The 27986-nt window shown below is 42.3% G+C and overlaps 1 protein-coding gene across 2 annotated transcripts in view; it reads right to left on the bottom strand.

The window, feature by feature from the left end:
* The window catches only part of CAMK4 (calcium/calmodulin dependent protein kinase IV), a 301585-nt gene that overhangs the window by 53361 nt on the left and 220238 nt on the right, over nucleotides 1–27986 (bottom strand). For both annotated transcript variants that reach the window (XM_048849796.2, XM_075128605.1), the window contains exon 6: nucleotides 2492–2582. In XM_048849796.2, coding sequence (XP_048705753.2) covers nucleotides 2492–2582 — 91 coding nt within the window. The remainder of the gene's footprint in view (nucleotides 1–2491; nucleotides 2583–27986) is intronic.

Genomic DNA, 27986 nt, shown 5'->3' with positions numbered 1-27986 from the left:
TTCCAGCCGTCCGGGACCTCCCCCGATCGCCATGAGTTTTCAAAGATAATGGCCAATGGCTCTGCAATCACATCTGCCAACTCCTTTAGCACTCTCGGAATCAGCGCATCCGGCCCCATGGACTTGTGCTCGTCCAGCTTTTCTAAATCGTCCCGAACCACTTCTTTCTCCACAGAGGGCTGGTCACCTCCTCCCCATGCTGTGCTGCCCAGTGCAGTAGTCTGGGAGCTGACCTTGTTCGTGAAGACAGAGGCAAAAAAAGCATTGAGTACATTAGCTTTTTCTACATCGTCTGTCACTAGGTTGCCTCCCTCATTCAGTAAGAGGCCCACACTTTCCTTGACTTTCTTCTTGTTACTAACTTACCTGAAGAAACCCTTCTTGTTACTCTTAACATCTCTTGCTAGCTTAAACTCCAGGTGTGATTTGGCCTTCCTGATTTCACTCCTGCATGGCCGAGCAATATTTTTATACTCTTCCCTGGTCATTTGTCCAATCGTCCACTTCTTGTACTTCTTTTTTGTTTCTAAGATCAGCAAGGATTTCACCGTTAAGCCAAGCTGGTTGCCTGCCACATTTACTATTCTTTCTACACATCGGGATGGTTTGTCCCTGTAACCTCAATAAGGATTCTTTAAAATACAGCCAGCTCTCCTGGACTCCTTTCCCCCTCATGTTATTCTCCCAGGGGATCCTGCCCATCAGTTCCCTGAGGTTGCCAAAGTCTGCTTTTCTGAAGTCCAGGATCCATATTCTGCTGCTCTCCTTTCTTCCCTGTGTCAGGATCCTGAACTCAACCATCTCATGGTCCCTGCCTCCCAGGTTCCCATCCACTTTTGCTTCCCCTACTAATTCTTCCCGGTTTGTGAGCAGCAGGTCAAGAAGAGCTCTGCCCCTAGTTGGTTCCTCCAGCACTTGCACCAGGAAATTTTCCCCTACACTTTCCAAAAACTTGATTGTCTGTGCACCGCTGTATTGCTCTCCCAGCAGATATCAGGGTGATTGAAGTCTGCCATGAGAACCAGGGCCTGCGATCTAGTAACTTCCGTTAGTTGCCGGAAGAAAGCCTCGTCCACCTCATTCCCCTGGTCCGGGGGTCTAGTAGATATTGTGGGCTGTACAAGAGCAGTGGCCAATTAGCCACTTGGCCAATGGGGCCCATGCTCAGGGGCCCCGGCCAATTGGGGCCTCCCGGAAAAATGGGCATCCCCATTCCCCTGGCACATTTGCTAGGGGGCGGGGTAGGGGCGCAGGGGCTTGCCCCATTCCTTTTGCCAGCCTGGCGCTTCTGCTGGGGAGTGGGGGAAGCCCCAGTGCCCCAATCCCCCTCCCTGGCAGGAGCGCTGGGCAGGCAAGGTGGGGCAAACGCCTCCGCCCCAACCCCGCTCCCTGGCAGGAGCGCCATGGGAGACTGCAGGTGAAAAGGGTGAGGAGGAGCCCCCACTTGCTCTGACCCAGGGTCCCACAGAACCCTAATCTGCCTCTGCCTGCCTGGGACTCTGAGAACATATTTGGTTTTCTAGCCCATGCGGAAGCCTATGTCACTGCGTCTTCACTTTTGGGAAGAGATGTCTCCTTATAAAAGAGAGGGCTCAGAGATCCTTTTTCTTTTCTTTACAATATGTACAAGTCAGATCTCTTTCAGTTATCACATCAGCAATGCCACAGCCTACATGGCTCATCAATTAGCATTCTGCTACTTTCTCCTTTACCATAGTATAGCACTGGCCTGCCATAAACTGGCACACAAACTGTAGATTCCCAACATAGAAGTGGTGAATATTCATATCTCAGAGGCTTAGGGTCTGACTTTCAAAGGTGCTGAGCACCCAGAGCTCCTACTGACTCCAGCTGCAGTTGCAAGTGCTCGGCGCTGCTGAAAATCAGGCCCTCAGTAAATGCCCTCTACGCCCTGGTTTGTGACAAACTCTGCCAATTCAGGTCAGCTTGTAGCTTATCTGGTTTCTTCCCACCCTTTTTCATACTGCCACCTATGCGTGGAATAACTTCTCTAATCTGTGCCATACAACCTACCTCTCCTCCTTCAAGTTCCTCAAAACTCACTCCTTTTGGCTTGCTTTCATCGCTTACCTCCACCTTTGCACTCTCATTCATATTTGTCCCAAAATTGTAATATATTGTCTAACAAAAAAGGAACTAACAAGTGGTGTATGTAGCTAGAGTCTGATCTCATAATCTTTTCCTGCTGTGATCTTCACCCTCCCAAATCCCATTCTTCCTGTGTTTGTCATCTCTTGAGGTATTTCGCCTAATTTAGACTGTAAACTCCTCAGGGCAGGGATCTGTCTTTTATTTATTTTTGAAGGACAGTGCACAGCTGTGCTGCTGTATAAAGAATGGACCTGTTCATCTGGATATCATTGCTAAAATAGAATACAATAATGGGGAGAAGAGAGGAGACACATGTGAACCACACAAAATAATACCAGTACAAGGGAAGGACGGGACGTGTATAGGTAGTGCTGCTCACCTATTTTTAATGGTGCATCTGGCGCTGGTGTTGCATACAGGAGATTCTCTGGCTTCAGATCACGGTGAACAATCCCATTTGCATGCAGGTACTAGAAGAGAAAAATCAAAGTGTCTAAGTCATAGTACGAAAGAAGCTTTTTCCTAATCTCTATAGTTACAGTCTACTGACTAATATTTCATGACAAGAGACAACCCAATTAACCAGATTTGAAAAAACTGTTTACAAAACTTCTCAGCATGAGACACTTGAATACAGTTTGTCATCTGAACAAGAAACTGAAAACTAAAACAGAGAGAGTATCAGCTCTCATGGTTGAGAAGGAAAACCATCCCTGAGGGGCTTATTGACCATTTAAAATACAATGATAACATCTCTAGGGGTTAATGTTAAGATAATAGATGCTGAGATATTGAAATCTGAAGCATCAGAAAAGCATTAGGCAGCTTTGTATGTTAAATCATTCTAAGAGGTCAGAACTTGGTCACCCAACTACTGAACCACACATAAACTTTGATGAGAACAAGCATAGTGGAGAACTTAGCATGTGCAGTGCTTTAAAAATAAAATCTTTACTTTCTACAGCAGACTGATGGATTATAATACTCTACAGTCCTGAAGCCTTGGTTTCACATGCTCATGGCTTTCTCAAAAGCTGTCATGGTTTTGGGTTGAAAATGTCAAGGCTTCATCTTATCCCATTTTTCTGAGTGGAAAATTTGGGCAAAATCAGTTCAGCTCTTTTTTAGTTGTCCGAGTGTGGAATCATAGATCTCTTGTTACAAGTTAGTAACAAATTTTATTTCTATTGATGAAAAAAAAAAAGCCTCTGTCTTCTTCAGCACAAAGACACTGGGCAGCCAGATTCACACCTTCAGGAAGGAGGCCACTAGCTTCCTCTCTTCCAGAGCTACTTTGCTCCAAGCAGCTCTGCTCTTTAAGGTTCTGCAACGCATGTAGTTGCCTTCCTTCCCTCCTTATGATCTGGGCCAACTGTCACATACAGATTGAGTTCCTGGCATACAACCAGTATACCCAGGGCCTTCTGAGCTTATGCCCTGATTGCAAAATCAGTCCCTTACTTGGTAAATACCCTGGGCCTGACTGTCCTCTTGTTTACACCATTTTTTGGGGGGGGAAGGGGGGGCGGGTTTGGTTTTTTTTTTTACTAGTGAAACTCCAGTAACTTCAACTAGGGTAAGTGAAAGGAGCATCTAAGCCCCAATATTTTCAATATGTAGTACAATGGTTATTTGTACTTGTAGGCTACTTGATAGTTACACTCAGGCCTTGTCTACATGTGAAAATTGTACCAATTTAACTAACTTTGTTTTGAAACTGATTTTGTTAAATCGGTGCAGTCACCTTATGTGCGCACTCATTTCAGTTTAAGGCGATAGTGATTTGGCTTCAGTTGATTCCTCACTGATTTAGTTTAATCAGTACAATTTTTTTGTAGAAACAATGCCTTGGTACTGTAGGTCCAAAGTTAATTATCATGAAAGCTGTGCTTTGAATTAAAAGACAGAAACAATTATATACACATTGTAATTACCATGCACAGCAAACACCGTACCCCTACCTTCTATTTACTAACTATGACATTTAATGGTCAACAGTTACCATGAAAATAAAGAGACCAGGGGGAGGATCATTGTCCAGTGGATAAGTCACAAGCCTGGTCTGTTCCAGGCTCTCCCAGGAACTCACTTTGTGACCTTGGACTCCATGATTCACCTCAGTTTCCTCATCTCTAAAACAGGGATGATATTTGTGTAATAGGGTTTTAGGTCTGTGAATGAAAACTGCTGAGAGTATATGGTACTATATGATAGTTTATAATTACATTTGCTCTCTATAAGACAAAGAGATATTCAGCTATTAACCAAATAGTCTTGCTTGCACTTTCTTCTAATTTTCAGTAAATGGTTCTAGAATGTAAAAGACGGTTGTTCACTGTTTGCAGCTTCATTAATCTGTGTTACCACCATAAACTGTTAAGTAGAAAATTTGTATTTACCTCACAGCATTGTATTTCCATAGCAACATTACTTTGATATATTCAGATTCAGTAAAGTCCTGTAGCATCTGTGTACTAAAGTACGTGATTTACTTGTCAAGTAACAGTAATTAGTCTCTTCAGAGGTGCGTTACAATAAACAAGAACAGGATGAATTACTAATGTAACAATTGAAAAGGAGAAACACAAAAAGAACAATGCAAGATCATGAAAAGGGCATAATTTCAGTGAAAAGGTCTTTTTGAGCATACATATGGATTTACACTGTATTGAAATTATGCTGATAATCATTCTTACAAACGAAAGTCAGACAAAACTTAATCTACTAGCATTTAAGGTGAGTGGGTAGAAGGGAATTTGAAATGAGTTGTTTGTGGTTTAAAAAACTCCCAATCCACAAGTGTGAGAGTGCAGATCAGGTATTTTGCACCCAGCTAACCACTTTCATGAGCAAATGTGGGCTGTGTATGGAAACCAGTGGGCCTGGCAGACTTTTGTAGGTTCGTAAAAAGTTTGATCTTTAGGATATGTCTACGCTGCAATTAAAAACCCGGGGTGACCTGTGCCAGCTGACTTGGCTAAGGGGCTGTTTAATTGCCATGCAGACATTCGGGCTTGGGTTGCAGCCACAACTCTAGAACCTTGCAAGATGGGAGGGTCCCAGACCTCCGGAGCCCAGAAGTCTATGCTACAATTAAACAGCCCTGCAGTCTGAGCCCCATGAGCCTGAGTCAGCTGGCATTGGCCAGCCACGGGTGTCTAATCGCAGTGTAGACATACCTTGAATGTTTCATTCAGAAACTTTTAGAACTGGGCAATCTGGAATCAGCCCTGTTTGGGGGAATACTACAGGGCACTGTCTAATTCAAGTTTTATTTGACTTGGTATAACAATCTAAATACAAATTATTTACTGAGTATTTTTGTTTTGTCTAGTCATATCCAAACAACTCCCCGTTGCAGTGCTTGCAACTCCACATTGCATCATTGTTACAGTGACCAGACTTTCGGCGGGGGGGGGGGGGAAGCTGGGACACCTGACATGAGCAGGGAGGTGGGTGTGCAAAGGATGACTTTGTGGCATTTCGAGGTTTCATGCATAGTATGGTGAGAGAGAAGAATGAGCCCTCCCTGCCTCCCCAGCTCTTTTCTCAGTCAAGCAATCTTCCTCTTTCCCTGCTACCTGATGGACTTGACTGAAGGGGAGGTGATGGCTTGGCTTGATGAGATTTGTATGAAAGAGAGGTCACTGGAAGGCCTCAGGGAAGAGGTAAAGTAAGATATCAACATGAGTCAGACCTAGAGGTTCTTCATGTACATGCTCAGTCAATTTCACCAGTTCAAGTGGCCAGTAACACTTTCAGTTGGGCCAGGGTTTGCAGGGGGTTACAAGACTTGAAAAATGCACCATTTTAAAAACCAAACATTTACAACAGAGCCTATACATGGGGACATTCCTGCTTATTAGGAACACAGACGCCCAAATAGTACACAAGAACCAGAAAGAAAAGCAAACAAAAAAACACAGAGAAATTAACTAGAAACAAAAGTGACTATTTTAATTGTCTAAGCTGATTGAAATGCCCATAAATGCATAAATGGTGAAAATAATATATTCGTGTGATGGGGTACACTACCAACCCCACACTGAAAGGGTTAATGAGACTCTGTGGGCACAATCAGCCAAACCCTACTACCCCTGTAGTCAGTGTTGAACCTGAAGAGAGGAGGCCTGGCTCAGTCTCCACACAGAATAATGACCACACAGAGTTGTTTATTTTTGTAAAGCCATTGGGCAGGAACGGTCTTCCTATGCCTGTACAATGCCCAGCACACCTAAGCACTACTGAATAAAAAAAAATCATATTGATGATGATAAATAGTCTTTGCCCATTGGATCAACCCTGGGGGAGCAGAATCCTCTTCTTTAGCAGGTGAAGAAGCACTAGTGCAACTACTCAGTGGCCACCTTAATTGCCTGTCAGCTGTGGAAACATCAGTTGTGACACACCTTTCCCCTCCAAATAAAGGAATTTTAGCCATGAGTCTACATAGCTACAGACCCATTGGCTTTGCTCTGTCTACTCTCCCAGCCCTGGCCTGCTCCCAGCCCTTATGTGCACTGCTACAGAATGTACTGCCTCAGAGAACTAGTCTGTGGCGCACAGGGCAGTCCCTTGCATTGCCTCTTCAAAGTCTATCTACCCACCACATAACAGAACGGCATTTGTTCGCTAGCCCAAGTGCGGTTGGATTTACGCCACGGGGTGTTGAGCAAACTTCAGGAACCCAGGAGGGTACTGCAGTATAAGTTTGATATAATCTCAGAAGATCTGGGGTAAATATATTTTAGGATTCAGAGCGTCAAATGGATTATTGTTGGTTGTTAAACTCTGATATGCTCAGCACTGTACAAGACACAAATAAAGTCAGACCCTTACCCCGTCTACTCTATATAATGCAGATAGGCTTTCTCCTAGTTTTTAATTCATGCAACACACAGTACCAACTTATGATTGGCACATGCCCATGTCTCCTTAGAGGTGACATGAAAAGAAAATACCATTGATTTTCTGCCCCACTCCCCATTTTTTTGCTTCTTTATGAGACCTGACACCTTCTTTTATACCTCAAAAATTCAAGTTTCATCTAGCCTGAAAGATCTGATGACTAGATGACTAGTGAAATTATGACAACATCACAAGAATCATGAGTCTGAAAGATGAGGAACTGTTAAGAGCAAGGATACTCTGGTTTTGCTTATTTGTATTGGCACCTAATTCACTTTAATGTCTAACAAACAATGTAGAGAAAGACTGTTTTGGTTGAACACTCAATACTCCTGCACCTACAGTTGGTGACAACTCCCAGTAGGCATTGATTTAGCTGTGGGAAGAAGTGGGTGACATTGGGCTTCAATGTAAACTTTTATATGATGCTATGTGCCAATGCTTCAGAGTATTTTTGTATAGAATATATATATATATATATATATATATATATATATAGTCTTGTAATACCTGTATGCCACTTTAGTGAGTATTTAATTCACTCAGAGAAGTTAAAAGGGAGAAGTTTTTATAGCCTCTATTTCTGCTATTTTGCTACAGAATATTTTTAGGACTTTCACATTGAAGCTATTACTAAATCAAGGCTGCAGGATACAGGAGAGTGGAACAAAAACCATGGGTTCCAGTTCAGCATTGGCTCTCCATAGCTAAAAATGCTACTAAAGCTCTGAATTCTCTTTAAAAAATGAAAAGAATGTTCTTTTTCTCTGATTTCAGGGATGTCTAGACTTGTAATTAAGCTTTTTCTATGGCTCTAACAAAAGTGTGTCATTGTGTAATGAAAGCCACAGCATCGTAATTTAGTTTAATTACAGCTACATGATATTTGATGGGCATATGGGTAATTGATAATGCCCCTGGAGCAGCTAGGAGAAAGTATAAAGAACCTTTTAAAGAACCTTACAGGACCAAGGAGGCCCATTCATTAAGTGAAAAAGATTCTTCTTTTCTATTCCCTTTTCTGTTGGTAATATTATTCTGATTGTTTTTTATGTAAACAGGCGATGTCTCTAAAATGGCAGAACAAGATTCCAGTTAATTCTGCTTAAAACACCATGCTGCACAAATCACACTATATGGAGAAAGACAAGCCTTTATCTTTCAAAATGCACTCCCTGGATTACATACTTCCATACTGACCTAGACTTCAAAAACCTTTTCAAGTAGTGAACAGAAGAATACTGTGTGCTCAATAATTAAGATTTCAGGGAATGAGGAGGAACAGAAAATTTCATGGCTAGAGAGTGGCTCTCTAAAATCAAACTGCATATGAGATGACTTATTATTTGTATAGTAACACAGTAATAATAAACACTTTGCTGTCTGATATGAGGGCAAGATTTTTGACATGAAAATCTTACAATGTTTTATCCTTGGGCAAATTACTTAATCTCTCTGCACCTCGCTCTCCCCATCCATAAAATAGGAGTGATGCTTACTTTTGTAAAATGCTTTTATTTCTATGGATGAACTGCAATAAGTGTACAATGCTATATAATTTATCATTACATTTGTACTTCCCCCACTGAAGTCAATGCAAAACTCTCATTGTTTCAATGGAATCAGGGGCTTTAGGTCCCTTTTAAAAATGGAAGTAATATGTTAAATATAAAAGATTTGGTCCTGGGTCCTTGTGTGAATCAGACTGCAGATAACTTGGAAGGCAGGATTGGGCCCAAAATTGCGTAATGTCTAATCTTTGGAAAACAAGATAATCTAACATATATTGATTGTAGAAAAAAGCGTATATTGGATTGTTTTACTGATCATATTAAGAATGATTTATTTAGGTGTATAACATCTACTTGATGAAACATCTTAGCAGTTTTATTCTTTCTGAATTAGGAAAAATAAATGAAATGCTATATATGAGTGAATTATCTCAGAAATAGAAAAGTTGTTGTACAAGATGTTGGCACAGTTTTTGAGAATTCTCACTTATTTTCTTTCTCCAGTGTGGAGAGGTAACTAACTGTGTGATAGTTACAAAGGCAGGCCTACATTCTGCTGTAAGTTACTGATTCAACTCCACCAGAGTCAATGAGGTTGCAGAAGTATAACTGACAAATAATGCATTGTCAAATTGCACATGCACACCATAACTTTCACTATTTTATTATTCCCCTATAACAGTGCATGTTGTCTCTAGGACCTGGCAACCAGAAGGCTCTTTTTATCACTGCAAGAAATAAAAGCAACACTGAACTGTTATGGGCTTAATTTAGCACATTTTGGAATTTTGCATGTGGTTAAAATTCACATGGTTATTTAGGAAGCTAGCATGTTAATTAAACCTTATAGTACATTCTTGGCACAAATCACTCTCGTTCACTTCCATGGGAATCTGGGGTTCATAAGAATTTAGGATCAGGACCTTAGTCTCTTTGTTGTTCAACAGACCCAAAAATTTCCAGAAAATTTGTTAGTTTAGTGAAACCAATTTAATTGAATTTTAATCAGGTGAGCAAAACATACTTTCCTTCATGTTTTTAGAACTATGCATTATGTACAGCCAGTTTAATTTATTAAAATGGTGAATCTGAGTACTATAAAGAAGTGTGAAGAAACGCAACAATATGGCTCACAAATCAAAAGCTATGCTTATTTTCTGTTTGTTTCCACCACATTTCACACCTTTAAATAACTCTCACTGGAAATTCTAAATCAAACAACTTGATTTATCCACTACAAGAAATTTAGACTGTAACCTCCACAATTATTTTCTTTTAAATGAAGAATCAATACACTCATTTTACCCTTAAATGATAACCACAAACAACACTTTCATCAATCATATTTAAAGCTCTGTTCTAGAATTATGTTTTTCTTTAACAATGGCTGTGAAATCTAGACCAGCTAATATCCAAAACTAACTGGAATTTTTTGGCATTACTGGAATGTAAAACAGAAGTCAGAGTAGCAGCCATGTTAGTCTGTTACTGCAAAAAGAAAAGGAGTACTAAGGTGCCACAAGTACTCCTTTTCTTAAAACAGAAGTGTTATCCTGCTCTTGAATCAGACATGACATTATCCTAAAGGATGAAATGCAAAGTTCTACTACAGTATTTAATCACGGTGTGACACACACAAGTGCTGGTAAGAGACTTCCCTAATCCCAGCCACCTGTCATGGGTCAGGATTACAAAAGATAATATCCTTGTGGCACAGAACACGAGTCAGTGGATTGACCCTGTGGCTACTATTATACCTCCTACCGGGCAACATATCCTTAACCAACTCACTTCAGTATTACCAACCTTGGGTGGGGGTAGGGGGGAATACTGTCTGCTAGCATTCTTTCCCATCTCATAACAGATCGTTCCTTTCATGCCATTCCACAATCCGTTCTAGTTTGAATGGATGCACTTTCATAAGAAGAGTGTTTGAAAAGCCGGCGATCATTAGGAAAGAAGATGAATAAGAGAAAAAATGATAAAAAATTATATAAAATAATGAGCTGGAACTTCTGTCCTCCCCATGTCACAGCACAAGAGCAAGGGGACATTCAATGAAATTGAAAGGTGGCACATTCAGCACAAATAAATGAAATACTTTTTCCACACACTGTATAATTAGAATGGAACTCATTGTCAAGGATGTCACTGAGGGCAAGAATTTTATAAGATTCAAAGAGGGGTAGGATGCTTATATGGATAACAAGAATAGCCAGAGTTATAACAGTTAATGCAAACAAAGAGTTTTTGAAGGCATAAAATCATGGCCGGCCCCAGGTGTTTTGCCAGAGTGGTAAATGTTTTCAGCGATCCAGCTGCCCCTGGAGTGGCTGAGCAAACAACCAACCAGCCAATCAGATTGGCAGAGTGGCACAGCAATGTAGTGCCCCCTGTAACTTGGTGCCCAGCACTACTGCCCTCCTCACCTACCCCTAAACCCCTTCTGCATAAAATCCTGGTGTTTCAGGGTTTAAGTCAATCTCTAACTATTGAAGATAAGGACAAGACTTCCTGGGAGGCAGATTATCCCACTGTGGGCTTCTTAAATCTTCTAAATACTGACTTTCTTCTACCTACTGTGGGTTTCTTGCATCTTCCTCTGAAGCATCTAGAGCTGGTCACTGTTGAAACCAGGATACTGGACTAAATGGACCACGGTTCTGATAAAGTCTGGCAATTCCTGTATTCTTTGTGTTGTGTTATTTGTGTAAACCATTTTAGTATTCGGTAAAATAGCAAAGAATTCACAGACTTCATTCTCCTAAAATGGTCCAGAGTACCTTACTGAGGCAAAATGCCAGCTGAATTCAGGATTAGAATATAAGGAATAATACTTAAATCTAACCCTAGTTTGCTCTGGGGCAAGTTAAAGCAGCCCCAGAGATTGCAAGGCTGCCTATGGGCCACTCTATCTTCTGCCTCCAGCATGCCTCTACATGAGAGGCTGTGGAGTAGGGAGGCCTAGGGACTGCCTACATTGGTCCTGCACCATCCCTTTTCTGGGTGAATTCCCCCGTGAGGTCATTCTATACCCTTTACACTGCTGGAGTAATATAAAGGGGCAACACACCAGAAGAGGTATTCTGTCTCCAATTTTGGAAAATTTAATTTGGCAGGTGACATTTTCTGAAAATTATGAATGCCTAAAATAATCAAAATTAAACAGGGACTTAAAATAAAAACATTCAGGCAGCATTGCCTATAGTTGTCCCTAGCACTCCACTTATAACACTGTACAAAGCGCGACCATGCCAATACGACTACAGCGCATATAGCAAATTCTCTAGGGGTGTGTGTGCGTGTATGATAGAGTGCACTTCTTGCCACATAATGCCCAAGTGGGCTTTGTGCAGGGAACTAAATAGTTGTGGGGCATGGAATTTACCTCTCAAACCATGACTAAAGCCACAGAGCTGCAGCTGCTACTGGCTGGAAAAGAACTTGCTAGGTGGTGTTACCAGTCACTGGTCTGCAAAGTGCTGATTTAGCAGCCTCTCCCAAGACCCATCCACAAGAGCCACTCAGCACCGGCCTAGTTAGAGTTGACAAAGAGTCCCTCTTAACATTCCACACCCCATACAGACACTATCTGAACTTTCTCCTCCTGCAGGCCTGCATCTGGGCTTAATTCTTGCAGAGGCAATGGCTCAGGCCCTCTACACTGGGAGCAATTTCACTCATATCACTTTTCATCCACGGTGTACTACTGCAATGCACTGCAGTTTTGTGGTTTTACATAATTAAAAAATGACGGCTATATATTATAGTGCTGGAAAGCATGTCAATGTGGGAGAAATCAACAGTGAAAATCCTGACATTAGATGCAATAGGTAATGCTGCATAACTGTAGTGGGTTGATAAATGGCTTGGAGCTGGACCCAAACAGCAGTTAAAAATGAATGTTGTAGGGCTGCGGTAGGTTTTCCTCTATACAAAGAGGAATTCTCAAAGGCCTAAGAGACAGTAACTCCTGAGTTCTAACTGTGCTTCTGACATTGAGTAACTCTGTGGCTTTGGGTAAGTCGTATCACTTCTCTGATTTTGTTTCCTCATATGTAATGACACTTGCATCCTCAATGTGCTGTTGTGAGGCTTAATTTGTGTTTGCACGGCAAGAAACACTATCTATCTGCTAAGCTTTAGCATCATTTAAACCCATATAAAACCAGGGCGCCTAGCCAAACAAGTCAAATAATATAATGGAGCAAAAGTTATTAATTAATGTACAGACACCCAAAATATTTGAAATGCATTAGAAATATAACTATCTTAAGAACAGAGTAGAGGAGTTACCTGTTTGAGGAATGATTATATTCAGTGTCAGTAAGCTAAACTTCAGAAATGAATGAGTTCTGTTAATTGAGTTTATCCTTGTAAATTCATACAATTACACTAAATCTACAAAAAATTGAGGCCAAATTCTGCCAAATCCAAGACTATTTCCATTTAAGTCAATGATGTAAATTTCGAAGTACTGACTACCCTGTATTTGTTTGCCTGCATATTATGGTCCTGATCCAAAGCCAACTGAAGTCAATGATTGATAGTCTTTCTGCTGACTACAATGGGTTTGGATCAAGCCATATATAACCTACATGGGAGTCATTAATGACTTCTTGCATTGAGGTTTAGACTTGGGCCAAAAGAGGAATCTTGTTGTAAACCTAGAGGAAATTACCTTCAATTAACACATATGGCACAAACTTCTAAATTATGTTGCAAATGCTAGAACTATCTTCAGATTCTCATGTCAGAGACCAACACTCTCCCTGTCCCAAGAAAACAGAGGCAGTAATAGTGCCTCCAAGAAATTTAGCCTCAAGTATAGAAATTTGGATGTTTTCTACATTCCATGTAGAAATATAATTACAGAATGATAGGAATAACAGGATCTTTAATTCCTACAGTGCCTTTTATTTCGTATTGAAAGATGTAGCGTGTTCTTCATTTGATGGTAAAGTAGGGTTGAAGAATAAGGGCTAGAGCCTCAATCCTTCTCAGTCCCTCTGGGACTTAGAGTTGCTGACAAATTCTAGATCAGTAGCTCCTGGCCATCCAGGTGACAGGAGCAGCTTCTTGGGAGTCATTATTTGCTGGTACAACTTAGAGCAGGCCTAGTGCTCCTGTAACTAGTGCCTGAGGCTGGTTCAGGGCCCAGCAACCTCCAGTATTAGGATAACAGAAAGCCGATGGAAAGCCATCTACGGCCTCCTGACCCCAACTGCATAGAGGACAGTTCTGGAATACATGGGGATCTGACCCTCAGTGTTTGCCAAATCATCAAGTGTTACACCAAGCAACCAATGGAGGCAGAGCTGGTTGATCTAAAACAGTAAATTTTAACTTTCTTGTCGTAAAATACTTTTAATTTTTTTATTTTTCTTAATCTAAGCCATACTCAGCATCTTAAAGATTTTTATATTTTTCTTTCACTTTTCTAAAAGAGGTTTTTACACTGAAAAGATATACTTATACTGTATGTTCTGATAAGCCTACACATGCTTGAGTATATATGTCAAGGTCTATACTTGTATGATTAGGAGAATAAGGCAGTGTTGTTCTGTACATACAGACACCTGAAAATAAGAAGAGAAAAACTGTTTGTCCTCAGTATAGTTGCAATGTGCTGCTAATTCTACAACTAGAGTAGTTCCATGATCACAGCTGTACAAAGAACATGTCCAAATATAATGATCAAGTATGTGTTTTAGGATGTCAAATGATTTTAAACTATTTTCAGGGTGAAACTTCAGGGTAATGAGCCTATGCAGTATGATTACATTTTTTTTTGTCCATCTGTAAAATCTTCCTGTACTATACATATAACAAAGTCTATTATTTTAACACATGGTTGTACCTAATGAATATTTATATTCAGGATTTAAATTCTCATTTATGCATTAACAATGTGCATGTTTTGTGCTGCTTGTCTTGAATTCCGAAGTCTGGCCTGCATATAATTGTATCACCTTCTAAGACCAGTATTGATCTTGCAGAAATAACTTAAGGAAGAAAGGCCTGGATCATATTATATATTTTTAAATACTTTAATTTTTTTAACATTTCTTTTGTATGCTGGTTAAAGACTTATTCTATTTTTAAATGCCTCAAATACAGCTATAAATTACATAGCCTGAAAAGTCAAGACTGACAGAAGTGCTGCAATTTCTTTTTTTCCTCTGTGGGTGTAAACTTATTCCTTGCCACACAAATCCCCATAGCTGCTCTAAATTGCACCAGATTTTAACAGGCTTCAGGGACAACAGACCTCGATTAGCTGGAGTGCAGCAAATTCTGGCTCCATTCCCCCTTTCCCTAGCACATCCATATGCTGGAGGCTGCAAAGCAGACAGACAATGTAGCTGTTCTGACAGCTCTATGGTACTCAAGGAACGCCGTACGAAGGGGTATTTTGTGGGGGCTGGTTCCACAGGCCACATGGACCCTTTGTACCTTTGGAGTCGTATAAAGGGGCTTCCAGAGTAAAAAAGTATCTAGCACTTGGTCTACCCACGGCTTCTATGCACCCTCTTCTCCTGGAAGAAATAATCTGTTTGGACAGTTATTTAGGACCTTAATGCCAGCTAAAATGAGACACAGAATAGACTCCCATTCTGGGAAAACCATCAAAGCCAGAATCTGGCTCCAAATGATTACGTGAAAAAAACCCACATTTTACCATTACAGTCTATAATATGAACTATTGTAAAGGAAAATAATCAGAACATAAAAATAGTATGTGGCCAAAAAAATGAATTAGAATGAGTTAAGAAATGCCAGTCCCCTGGAACGAAGGGGAGGGCAGAAAGCAGAAGCTGCAGGTATTGTATTATAAATGGGGTCTCCTGCTGTGAAAAAGATCTCAAATGATGTATGGATAAAATTATGTTTTCTGGGAGTGAATACTAGGTGATTTGTGCAGGCTCCTGAATGCAGAAGAACAATTCAAATCACACCAAGTGGTAGAAAATGTGAGCCTTATTAACGTCTCCAGTTCCCCTCCAAACCCTGGATGTCTAAATGCTGCAAGGTTAGAATTCTAAAAGAGTAAGTGATGAATGGAATATGAAATATAGCCAAGTGAAATACTGAATTTTAAACTTGGATTTTCCCTAAAGCTGTCACTATATCAAATTTTATAAAATGAAGACATTCTTTTTTCTCTGTAGGATTAGCAACATATAAACATAGCATAACTAATTTTTTTAATGAAGTCCTCCTTCTATGCTAAGTGCTGTAGCCCTGAGCTTTAAGCAGCACTACTAATTTTTTAAAAATTGCTACACTATTCATTTCTAGTGTTCAGAAGGCCTCAAGATACATTGTCCCTTTGCTGGAATCTGATTTAAGGCACTAGATTACTTGTACCATAATCCATTTGACCCAGAACTTTAGCCTTTCAGTGTCCAGAGTCATGCTTTTACACTTTCCTGATTTCCACATGTTTCTCTTCATTTAATTGCAGGACATTAATTATTATGGCTCGAATTTTTAAAGGGAGCCTAAGAATTACGTGCTGATTTTCATTGACATTCAATGGGATTTGGGTGCCAATCTCCATAGGCTCCTTTTAAAGAATCAGAATCCCTGTTTATAATCTTAAGAACAATCTTATACTAACTATTTTGCAGGGAACTAGAGCACTTTGTTAGTTAATATACCTTTAATATTAACATTTACTTATTTTGCAGAGTCAAAAGCAAAATCCTTAATATTTGACTTCTGTACAATGATAAGTAAGATAGTATTTCAGCCTTTTCCAAATCTGTTACCTCTCAGGGGTATTTTTTGCAGGAGAAATGATAATTTTGTGACAAATTAATACACTCTGCAACTGTTCTTCTGGCAGCGATAACAGGTAGCTTCAGAACATGCTGTTATCTCCTGTGTCTTTTTAAGATTCTGTAGTCAAGGGACTACAGCCAGGGAATCTGACACTTGAAACAAGCTCAGGTGTAAGTGGTGAGACTTATGGTACATAACTGTGTATAATGATAAGCGGTGAGAGGCAAGGGTTCAGTACTGAATGCACTGGAAGTAAGAGCATTCCCACTGATTTCAGCGGGAACAGGACATGACTGCTAGTTTGAGTCACTTTATTTAAGTACTGCCATGATTAAAATATCTCACCGGTCATGAATAATACACAGACAACTTTGTAATGGCAAGATATTAGGTTATCTTTATAAGGTCACTTTAGATGTGATAAGTAATGCCAGACAGTCCATCAGTCACATGTTGCCAATGCACCATGAGGGCTGAAAATCTATTGAAGGAACACAGGAGATAGGACTGGAAGGGGCCTGCTGAATCATCAAACCCAGTTCCCTGCTATCACAGGTAACTCTGTCATGTACTCTAAATCTCTCCATTTTGGGGGACAGAAATTAGGATTGGGTTTTTAGGCAAAAGGCTTGAAAGTATGTAGAGTGTGGTCTTCCCTGATCGTTTGAGGGTTAGTGGGAAATATATGAGCTTAACCCCTTACTGAAGAGTTTAACACTCTAATGAAAGGAGTGGTGGTATTATATCTTTAACAAAAGCTTTTTACTCAAAATATTAAACTAAACACAAAGGGTAAAATCCTGGCTCCACTGAAATCAATGGCTTAGCTCCAGGATTTCACGAAAGAGTTTTAAACAGTCTGATTACAGGTCCTTTCTACTCCTCATAGCTCAGCTTTTACTGTCTTGCTTATTGTGATGTCATTTACACCACCTCTCCGGTCAGAGACTTTTCTGATCTGGGCAGAACTGGGAAAAGCAAATAAACAAAAAACTCAAATCCTTCTCAAGACCTTCTTTATACATCACACACAAGCAAAAAAGCCATTTTTTTCCTCTTCAGATCATATTAAAACAGAACAGAGAAACTATTACCAGTCTAAAGAGAACTAATGGGACAAAAATCAATACTAGCTTGAAAAGTTTTAAGGAACTGGAGTATTTTTCCTTAATATCATTGAGAAAACACTCTGCCATCTCCTCCTTTTTATTCTATTATATGATTCTACAACTACATAAAACGTAAAGCGATTAACTCTATAAATATGAAAACTGATGTTGAAAAAAAGAAATACCCATGAACAGTTTAGCCAGAGAACAAAAAGCTTGGCAACTTCAGAAGTTGCAATCATGCAATCCTATGAGGCAACCATGTAGGCTTATTAAATTAGTGAATTAGGGCAAAATTATCCTGCACAATGCGCAGCTCTCAGAGCCAGAATATACAACTAAGATCCACAAGGTTTTAGGTTTACTGCTTTTAGTTTGTCGTGAATTTATTTAAGTGGCTGAAACTGAAGATCATTTGACGTATTTGTTAAACAAAGAAAAACAGTGAGGCAACAGTTGAATGAATTAATTCTTGGAGCTACTTGGCAGAATTTCATCTTGCTACCTCCTGGAATTTTCTTGGCCTACGTTGAAAGTAATTGGTTTTCCAAGCACTGACATGCTCTTTATCTGCTTTAATGTTGATAATATTTAAACAGCAGTGGTTTTATTTACAAACCATTTATGCAAACTTTACCTATGCACTGATTGTACAAACACACCTTATGCATGTGAATGGAGTAAAGAGATACCAGTTTAGAAAACCAGTTCATATCCTACCAGGACAGGGATTTGGTTAGCATCATTCAGTTAGCTTTCCAATTTAACTGTAACCAGTCTTAGGAATAATTAGAAAAAGAAGTACAGTCAAAATGATTATGTTTATCCATGTTGCAAATATATTAAAAAAAACATTTGAACTAATATACAAGTGTGTCAGTTAGGGCATTGTTAAAAGATAATATTGGGAATTAAAAAAAACTCTATAGCACTCTTCCAAGCCCCACCCACAAAATAAACTCTGCTCATGTGAGTGTCACAATTAACAACACTGCTCACTGTAGATGGTGCAGACATTGACAAGAAGAGCATGTGTGCTTTCTGGACTCCATTGGGCTCCTTGAGATTGCCTGGCCATCTGCGGGGCTCTGCTAGGCTCTCTGGGCTTGACTTCTTTATTGGGGTATCTCGCAACCACCACCCACTAGTGGCACCAAAATCTGATGTTGCGCACAATAAATTGTGCAGATCTGCAACCCTCCCTCTTCTTTCTTACATGAGAAATTAAATCATTAACATTATTGACTTTAAAATTATTATCACTGGGCATCTTAATTAACTCCTCACTAAACTGAATGGGGCTGTTCACACTCCTCTGGGCTTGTTTCAAGCTCTCTGCATACTCACATAGATGTCCCTGCATTAGTTAGGGGTGGTCTACACTGGGAACTTAGGCCTGGTCTACGCGAAAAAGTTAGGTCGACATAACTATGTCGCTCAGGGGTGTGAAAAATCCACACCCCTGAGCAATGTGGTTAACCTGACCTAGCCCCTTTTTCTGAGAGGTGAATAAAATCAAAATTTTAAAATTATTTTAAATTTCTAACAAAAAATAAACTACATATATATTTATTACACATACCAAATTATCAAATGCCTTGTGGATTTTTCTTTTTTTACATTTTATTGTCCAGTTATCAATGCAGGAAAACAATTTGTAGTGTTTTAGGTAAAGTTTAGATTTTAGCAGATTTTATTTTAAACCACCACCTTTTCCCCCCCTACCAGACATCTTTGTAAATATGTTAGGCACCTTTCTCTCTTTACATTTTAGCTCCTCGCAAAACATTAAGCTGCAGCTTTTTATCATTTCTAGGGGTTGTGCTACTTATCAGCCAATAGTTTGGGGATGCCAGACCAGCCACCAGATTCTGCTCGCATTTCCTCTGCTCAGGGACAGACTTTCCCATCAGTAATGGGGTAGGGCCAGGGACCAGAAGGAGAAAGGGAGGGCCAAGGTTTCAGAAGGGGAGGTCAGGGAAGGAACCAGGGGCTGGAAGCTGCCGCTGAATTGCCGCTGCCTCGGAAAGACGAGTGCCACTTTGACGGCACACGGATTCCCGCCCCTTTCACAGTGCCGCTCCCAGCACCTGCTTGGAATGCTGGTGCCTGAAGCCAGCCCTGGCTGGAAGTATAAGTGCTAGGGGAGAGACAAAAGGCCAGAAGGGGTGGACTGAGATGGGCAGTGATATCACTGGAACTGACATCTCTGGAAGGGGTAACCTTATCCTTATATATCAATCAGTCTCCATTTAACATTTACTAGGGTGAACATACTGCGAAAGAATTATGTCCATATAGCCAATGCAGCACTATATGTGATGGGTTGGTGAGCAGTGGGAATGACTTTTCTGCCTACTCAGTGCTGGAATGGAAGATTCTCAGATGAGCAATGTCTTTTGTCAGGCAAGAATAGCTAGGGCAGCAAGACTATTAACAAGAACGTCAAAGAGGAATGATTTAAGTGGTTGCTAGCTCAAGTCAAAATCTCCAGGTGTAACGTGGGGTAGTGAGATCTCAGAGCTCTGCGGGGGTGATAAAAAGGAAGTCTTTTCTGAAAACTAGTTCTTTATATCTGGGATGCTGAGAGAGTACTGGCAAACAGACGTTTCCAGAACACTTTTGACAAATACCCAAGACAGCACTATACAATGTAAAGCTGAAGTTCTGGGCAGCCTTGCTTCTTACAACATGATATTTATAATGCTCTGTTATTCTTCAATTTATGTTTTTAGATATATTATTTTTAGCTACTTTGTCCTCTAAGCTCTGTTGTTCTTTTGTCAGATTGTTTCTAATTTATCTTGGCCATTTTCATTTTTTTTTGAACTTGCATTAATTTATCTTTAAGTTTTCTCCTCTGAGTCCTCCAAGACAAAGAGCAAGGATAAGTATTCATTCATTTTCATGAGCCTTTCTAAGCCTTTCCATTCACTCCCTCCTGTGTGCCATCAAAAAGACCCTGCCTAGCTAAAGCCTGTTCTGTTCTGCCAGCCTTTGCACTGTTCCCATATCCTAGCTAACAAATGCACTATTCCCATACTCCCATGCCTACATATCAGTCCCTCTCCAACCCTGTGTGTGTCTCCTTTCTGGCGGCTTCAGTTTTTCAAAGCCCCCTAGACTGCACAGCTCTCCATGACCAATGCCCATGGCAAGAAGCTATCACTAGTGGAGACTGTCTCATATGGGTGTAACAATGGAATATAGCTCAGTAATGGTGAGGTCTTGTTTCCAATGAGTTTGTAAAATGTCAAAATCTTTCTCGGGGTGGTCTTCAGGGCCTGAATAATACACCTACCTGTTATTTGTGAACAGTCTGCATAATGCTGCAAAGCCTGTGCGACAATTATTTTAACCACAGGAAGGAGAGAAGTTCAAAAACAAAAACCATTACCTCATCTACAGCTCTGGAGAAGTCCAGAACAAAAAGGTGAGCTTGAGACAGAAAAAATATCACCAGGAAGCACCGCTCAAAAAGGGCCCAATCCTGTGAGATGCTGAGCACCTCCTCCAAGGGATGGAGTCAGTGGGGGCTAGATCCTCACCTGGTGTAAGTTGTCAAGGCGCCATTGACTTTAATAGAGATATGATGAGTTACACAAGTATAGGATTTGGCCTTGGGAGTTCAGAATACTTTGTACTTCACAGGATTGGGCCCCCCGTTAACCGAAAAACAAGGAAGAGTCCTAATTCTGTGCAATAGCACTGTCCTGAGCAACAGAGGAGGGAATGGAGTGGTATAGTCACATATGGGCCAATCTGTTATTAATTTCTACTGCTCTACTTTCACACACACACCAGATCTTTCTCTCTTAATTGTATCATTCCTTTCTTTCATCTATTTTAGAATATATTTATTTTTTCCTAGTAAAGTCATAAACGAGAAAGAGCAGGGCTCGTATTAGTTAAAAAGAAAGCGTAACCATTCAGCTCCTGTGAGATTGCAAAGGCAGGCATGAGTGTGTTTAGACAAATACAATCTAAACAAAGATAGCACAGTGCCAGACAACTGAATACAGATGCCAAACAAATTAGGAAGAAGTCATGATCAGCACAGCACCAAAGGTAAGTTCAGCAACACCCCCGAAATACACCAGTGATCAAAACACCTACATCAATCACCAATAAAAAGTCAGTAACCACAACACTGTCATTTCCTAATCTGAATACAAGGGGAGCTCTGGTAATCTCAGGTGCCACTCTGTCTAAGCTATGGAGCTCAGGAGCACACTATGGTGCCGCACTGTACAGTAAATGTTGACAAAAGTTGATTTTTCAATGTACAAAGATAACAGCAGTTCCTACTAAAAGCAGGATAATTTACAGCTTATGCCTCTTCGTATATGATAGTTGCGTATGTGTGCACTGTATGTTCAAATTCAAAAACACATATACACTTTTCTTAGGCTTTCTCTATACTAGACACCACTGGCGGCGGCATGTAGGTGACATGTAGCTACACGCTGCAGTGAAAAGCCTGTGCGTCCACACTGCCTTGTGTAGCTATGGGAGGGAGGGAGGAGGGCGACAGCCGGGAAAAGCATCGCCAGCTCCCTGCTACTGGAGCCTTTCACTGTGATGAGGAAAGGCTCTGGCAACAGGGAGGCAGTTGGGAAAGGCTGAGCTGCTGGAGCATTTCCCTACAGCCAAAGTTTTTCCCATGGTGGGAGCAAGCTCTGGCAGCAGGGAGATGGCAGAGCCTTTCCCTGCTGCCTTCCCACTGCCAAACTTTCCCCGCTGGGTTTTTTTTTCCCCCTCTGGAGGGGAAAGTCTCCAGCAGCAGGGAGGCAGCAGGACACTACACTGTTAAAAATAGCTGTGTAGATGGGGAGGCAGAGTTTGGGCAAGTGGAAAGCACGTAGGGTATGTATTTGCATACATACCTACACACCTAAGCCATTCCTCACAACGTACTCTACTATTTATACTCATGTTAGGGGGCTATGTGGGTGTGTACTCTATATACCGCCAAAATCAGCATGCAGTATAGATGTACCCATAAAGGAAACTATCAATACATTTACTTACTCTGATAGGGCCAAATTCTTCTCTCAGATGTGTTTGCACACCAACTTCAACTTCAGTTAGAATTACACAGGTGTATCTGAGGGTAAATGCTGGTCCTTAATAATAAAATCAAGAGATGTTTCTCAAGAATCCCTTCTGCCACAAGCTTATAATCCATATGTGACAAGTGTTAACATGCTCTGGTAAGTGAGAGGTTTCAGGGTTCCTGCCTATCACACGGCTGATCTCTGAGTGGAAATATTAAAGGAAAGGGAAAGTTGGTTACTAAGGCCTCTGATAGTTATTATCAAGTAGCTTGAACGGATCTGATTCTCCACAACTTCAATGGAATTAAGTGCCACTAGTGGAGAACTGATGTAATGTGGAGAATCAGATCCACAAACTTTTAAGTGTAGAAGTATTCTATTGCATGCTGCACATTAGGGGGTGTGCGAATCTTCGAAGTTTCAGCCCTGGTCTACACTAGGACTTTAGGTCGAATTTAGCAGCGTTAAATCGATGTAAACCTGCACCCGTCCACACAATGAAGCCCTTTATTTCGACTTAAAGGGCTCTTAAAATCGATTTCCTTACTCCACCCCTGACAAGTGGATTAGCGCTTAAATCGACGTTGCCGGCTTGAATTTGGGGTACTGTGGACACAATTCGATGGTATTGGCCTCCGGGAGCTATCCCACAGTGCTCCATTGTGACTGCTCTGGACAGCACTCTCAACTCAGATGCACTGGCTAGGTAGACAGGAAAAGAACCGCGAACTTTTGAATCTCATTTCCTGTTTGGCCAGCGTGGCAAGCTGCAGGTGACCATGCAGAGCTCATCAGCAGAGGTGACCATGATGGAGTCCCAGAATCGCAAAAGAGCTCCAGCATGGACCGAACGGGATGTACGGGATCTGATCGCTGTTTGGGGAGAGGAATCCGTGCTATCAGAACTCCGTTCCAGTTTTCGAAATGCCAAAACCTTTGTCAAAATCTCCCAGGGCATGAAGGACAGAGGCCATAACAGGGACCCGAAGCAGTGCCGCGTGAAACTGAAGGAGCTGAGGCAAGCCTACCAGAAAACCAGAGAGGCGAGCGGCCGCTACGGGTCAGAGCCCCAAACATGCCGCTTCTATGATGAGCTGCATGCCATTTTAGGGGGTTCAGCCTCCACTACCCCAGCCGTGTTGTTTGACTCCTTCAATGGAGATGGAGGCAATACGGAAGTAGGTTTTGGGGACAAAGAAGATGATGATGAGGAGGAGGTTGTAGATAGCTCACAGCAAGCAAGCGGAGAAACCGGTTTTCCCGACAGCCAGGAACTGTTTCTCACCCTAGACCTGGAGCCAGTACCCCCCGAACCCACCCAAGGCTGCCTCCTGGACCCAGCAGGCGGAGAAGGGACCTCTTGTGAGTGCACCTTTTAAAATACTATACATGGTTTAAAAGCAAGCATGTGAAAGGATTATTTTGCCCTGGCATTCGCGGTTCTCCTAGATGTACTCCTAAAGCCTTTGCAAAAGGTTTCTGCGGAGGGCAGCCTTATTGTGTCCTTAATGGTAGGACACTTTACCACTCCAGGCCAGTAACACATACTCGGGAATCATTGTAGAACAAAGCATTGCAGTGTATGTTTGCTGGCATTCAAACAACATCCGTTCTTTATCTCTCTGTGTTATCCTCAGGAGAGTGAGATATAATTCATGGTCACCTGGTTGAAATAGAGTGCTTTTCTTCAGGGGACACTCAGAGGAATCCATTCCTGCTGGGCTGTTTGCCTGTGGCTAAACAGAAATGTTCCCCGCTGTTAGCCACAGGGAGGAGGGAGGGTTGAGGGGGTAGCCATGCGGTGGGGGGAGGCAAAATGCGACCTTGTAATGAAAGCACATGTGCTATGTATGTAATGTTAACAGCAAGGTTTACCCTGAAAGAGTGTAGCCACTGTTTTATAAAATGTGTCTTTTTAAATACCCTTTTTTTTTCTCCACCAGCTGCATGTGTTTCAATGATCACAGGATCTTCTCCTTCCCAGAGGCTAGTGAAGCTTAGAAAGAAAAAAAAACGCACTCGTGATGAAATGTTCTCCGAGCTCATGCTGTCCTCCCACACTGACAGAGCACAGACGAATGCGTGGAGGCAAATAATGTCAGAGTGCAGGAAAGCACAAAATGACCGGGAGGAGATGTGGCGGGCTGAAGAGAGTAAGTGGTGGGCTGAAGAGAGGGCTGAAGCTCAAATGTGGCGGCAGCGTGATGAGAGGAGGCAGGATTCAATGCTGAGGCTGCTGGCGGACCAAACCAGTATGCTCCCGTGTATGGTTGAGCTGCAGCAAAGGCAGCTGGAGCACAGACTGCCACTGCAGCCCCTGAGTAACCAACCACCCTCCTCCCCAAGTTCCATAGCCTCCACACCCAGACGCCCAAGAATGCGGTGGGGGGGCCTCCGGCCAACCAGCCACCCCACCACAGAGGATTGCCCAAAAAAAAGAAGGCTGTCATTCAATAAATTTTAAAGTTGTAAACTTTTAAAGTGCTGTGCTTAAAGTGCTGTGTGGCATTTTCCTTCCCTCCTCCACCACCCCTCCTGGGCTACCTTGGTAGTCATCCCCCTATTTGTGTGATGAATGAATAAAGAATGCATGAATGTGAAGCAACAATGACTTTATTGCCTCTGCAAGCAGTGATTGACGGGGGGAGGGGCGGGTGGTTAGCTTACAGGGAAGTAGAGTGAACCAAGGGGCGGGGGGTTTCGTCAAGGAGAAACAAACAGAACTTTCACACCGTAGCCTGGCCAGTCATGAAACTGGTTTTCAAAGCTTCTCTGATGCGTACCGCGCCCTCCTGTGCTCTTCTAACCACTCTGGTGTTTGGCTTCGCGTAACCAGCAGCCAGGCGATTTGCTCAACCTCCCACCCCGCCATAAACGTCTCCCCCTTACTCTCACAGATATTGTGGAGCACACAGCAAGCAGTAATAACAGTGGGAATATTGGTTTCGCTGAGGTCTAAGCGAGTCAGTAAACTGCGCCAGCGCGCCTTTAAACGTCCAAATGCACATTCTACCACCATTCTGCACTTGCTCAGCCTGTAGTTGAACAGCTCCTGACTACTGTCCAGGCTGCCTGTGTACGGCTTCATGAGCCATGGCACTAAGGGGTAGGCTGGGTCCCCAAGGATACATATAGGCATTTCAACATCCCCAACAGTTATTTTCTGGTCTGGGAATAAAGTCCCTTCCTGCAGCTTTTGAAACAGACCAGATTTCCTGAAGATGCGAGCATCATGCACCTTTCCCGGCCATCCCACGTTGATGTTGGTGAAATGTCCCTTGTGATCCACCAGAGCTTGCAGCACTATTGAAAAGTACCCCTTGCGGTTTATGTACTCGGCGGCTTGGTGCTCCGGTGCCAAGATAGGGATATGGGTTCCGTCTATGGCCCCACCACAGTTAGGGAATCCCATTGCAGCAAAGCCATCCACTATGACCTGCATATTTCCCAGGGTCACTACCCTTGATATCAGCAGATCTTTGATTGCGTGGGCTACTTGCATCACAGCAGCCCCCACAGTAGATTTGCCCACTCCAAATTGATTCCCAACTGATCGGTAGCTGTCTGGCGTTGCAAGCTTCCACAGGGCTATTGCTACTCGCTTGTGAACTGTGAGGGCTGCTCTCATCTTGGTATTCATGCACTTCAGGGCAGGGGAAAGCAAGTCACAAAGTTCCATGAAAGTGCCCTTACGCATGCGAAAGTTTCGCAGCCACTGGGAATCGTCCCAGACCTGCAACACTATGCGGTCCCACCAGTCTGTGCTTGTTTCCCGAGCCCAGAATCGGCGTTCCACAGCATGAACCTGCCCCATTAGCACCATGATGCATGCATTGGCAGGGCCCATGCTTTCAGAGAAATCTGTGTCCATGTCCTGATCACTCACGTGACCGCGCTGACGTCGCCTCCTCACCCGGTATCGCTTTGCCAGGCTCTGGTGCTGCATATACTGCTGGATAATGTGTGTGGTGTTTAATGTGCTCCTAATTGCCAAAGTGAGCTGAGCGGCCTCCATGCTTGCCTTGGTATGGCGTCCGCACAGAAAAAAGGCGCGGAACGATTGTCTGCCGTTGCTCTGACGGAGGGAGGGGCGACTGACAACACGGCTTACAGGGCTGGCTTCAGGGAGCTAAAATCAACAAAGGGGGTGTCTTTACATCAAGGAGTATTTCAGGCAGGACTTCACGGAGGGTTCCAATAAGAAATGGTGCACCTAAGTTATTGTTCTTATTGGAACAAGGAGGTTAGCCTGGCCTCTGATTGATACATGGCTAGATTTACCTCACTGCACCTTCTCTGTGAGTGACTGCAGTGTGACCTAGAGGAATGAGTCCCCTAGACAGGGGAGGGGGGGAAGCAAATGAGTACAAAACAAATCTGGTCTATTTCTTATTTTGATCCACTCCATCTATCTTTTACATCTTTGACTGGCAGCAGACGGTGCAGAAGGACTGCATGCCATCCACATCTCATGGCTGCTCGGCAGAAGATGGTACAGTACGACTGCTAGCCATCCTCAACTCTTGCCTGCCTGGCATAAGATGGTACAATACGACTGCTAGCAATCCTCATCTCTTGCCTGCCTGGCAGAAGATGGTACAGTACGACTGCTAGCAATCCGTATCGCCTGCCTGCTCACCATAAGACGGTTCAATAGGACTGACTGCAGGACTAAAGAGAATGACCTGGTCAAGTCACTCCAAATTTAGTCCCTGCGCCCATGTCTGTCCAGGCGCTCCCAGCCGACGTGGCCAGGAGCACCTCGGACATGACGAGGACGACTACCAGTCATACTGCACCGTCTGCTGCCAGAAGGCAATGGGTTGCTGCTACTGTGTAGCAATGCCGTACCGCGTCTGCCAGCACCCAGGAGTCATAGGGTGACGGTTACCTGAGCGGGCTCCATGCTTGCCATGGTATGGCGTCTGCACAGGTAACTCAGGAAAAAAGGCGCGAAACGATTGTCTGCCCTTGCTTTCACGGAGGGAGGGAGGGAACGGGGGGCCTGACGATATGTACCCAGAACCACCCGCGACAATGTTTTAGCCCCATCAGGCATTGGGATCTCAACCCAGAATTCCAATGGGCAGCGGAGACTGCGGGAACTGTGGGATAGCTACCACAGTGCAACGCTCCGGAAGTCGACTCTAGCCTCAGTACTGTGGAAGCGCTCCGCCGAGTTAATGCACTTAATGCACTTAGAGCATTTTCTGTGAGGACACACACACTCGAATATATAAAACCGATTTCTAAAAAAATGACTTCTATAAATTCGACCTTATTCCGTAGTGTAGACATACCCTCAGTCTTTTTCTTTAGGCAAATTAATTTCTTTCTTGAAAAGTGACTAAAATAGCATGAGGCAAATCACTTTTTCTTTTTACAAAATTTTCTTAAGCCATTGGATAGATCCTTTCATTTTCTTGACCCAGGAGAGCTATTTTGATAAATGGCCTGAAGGCTTTTTATTTTCCCATTCATTTCTGGAAGGCACCATTTTC

This window comes from Caretta caretta, chromosome 5 (assembly GCF_965140235.1).
Source record: "Caretta caretta isolate rCarCar2 chromosome 5, rCarCar1.hap1, whole genome shotgun sequence".
Taxonomy (NCBI): Eukaryota; Metazoa; Chordata; order Testudines; family Cheloniidae; genus Caretta; species Caretta caretta.
This window is presented reverse-complemented; position numbering and strand designations above follow the sequence as displayed.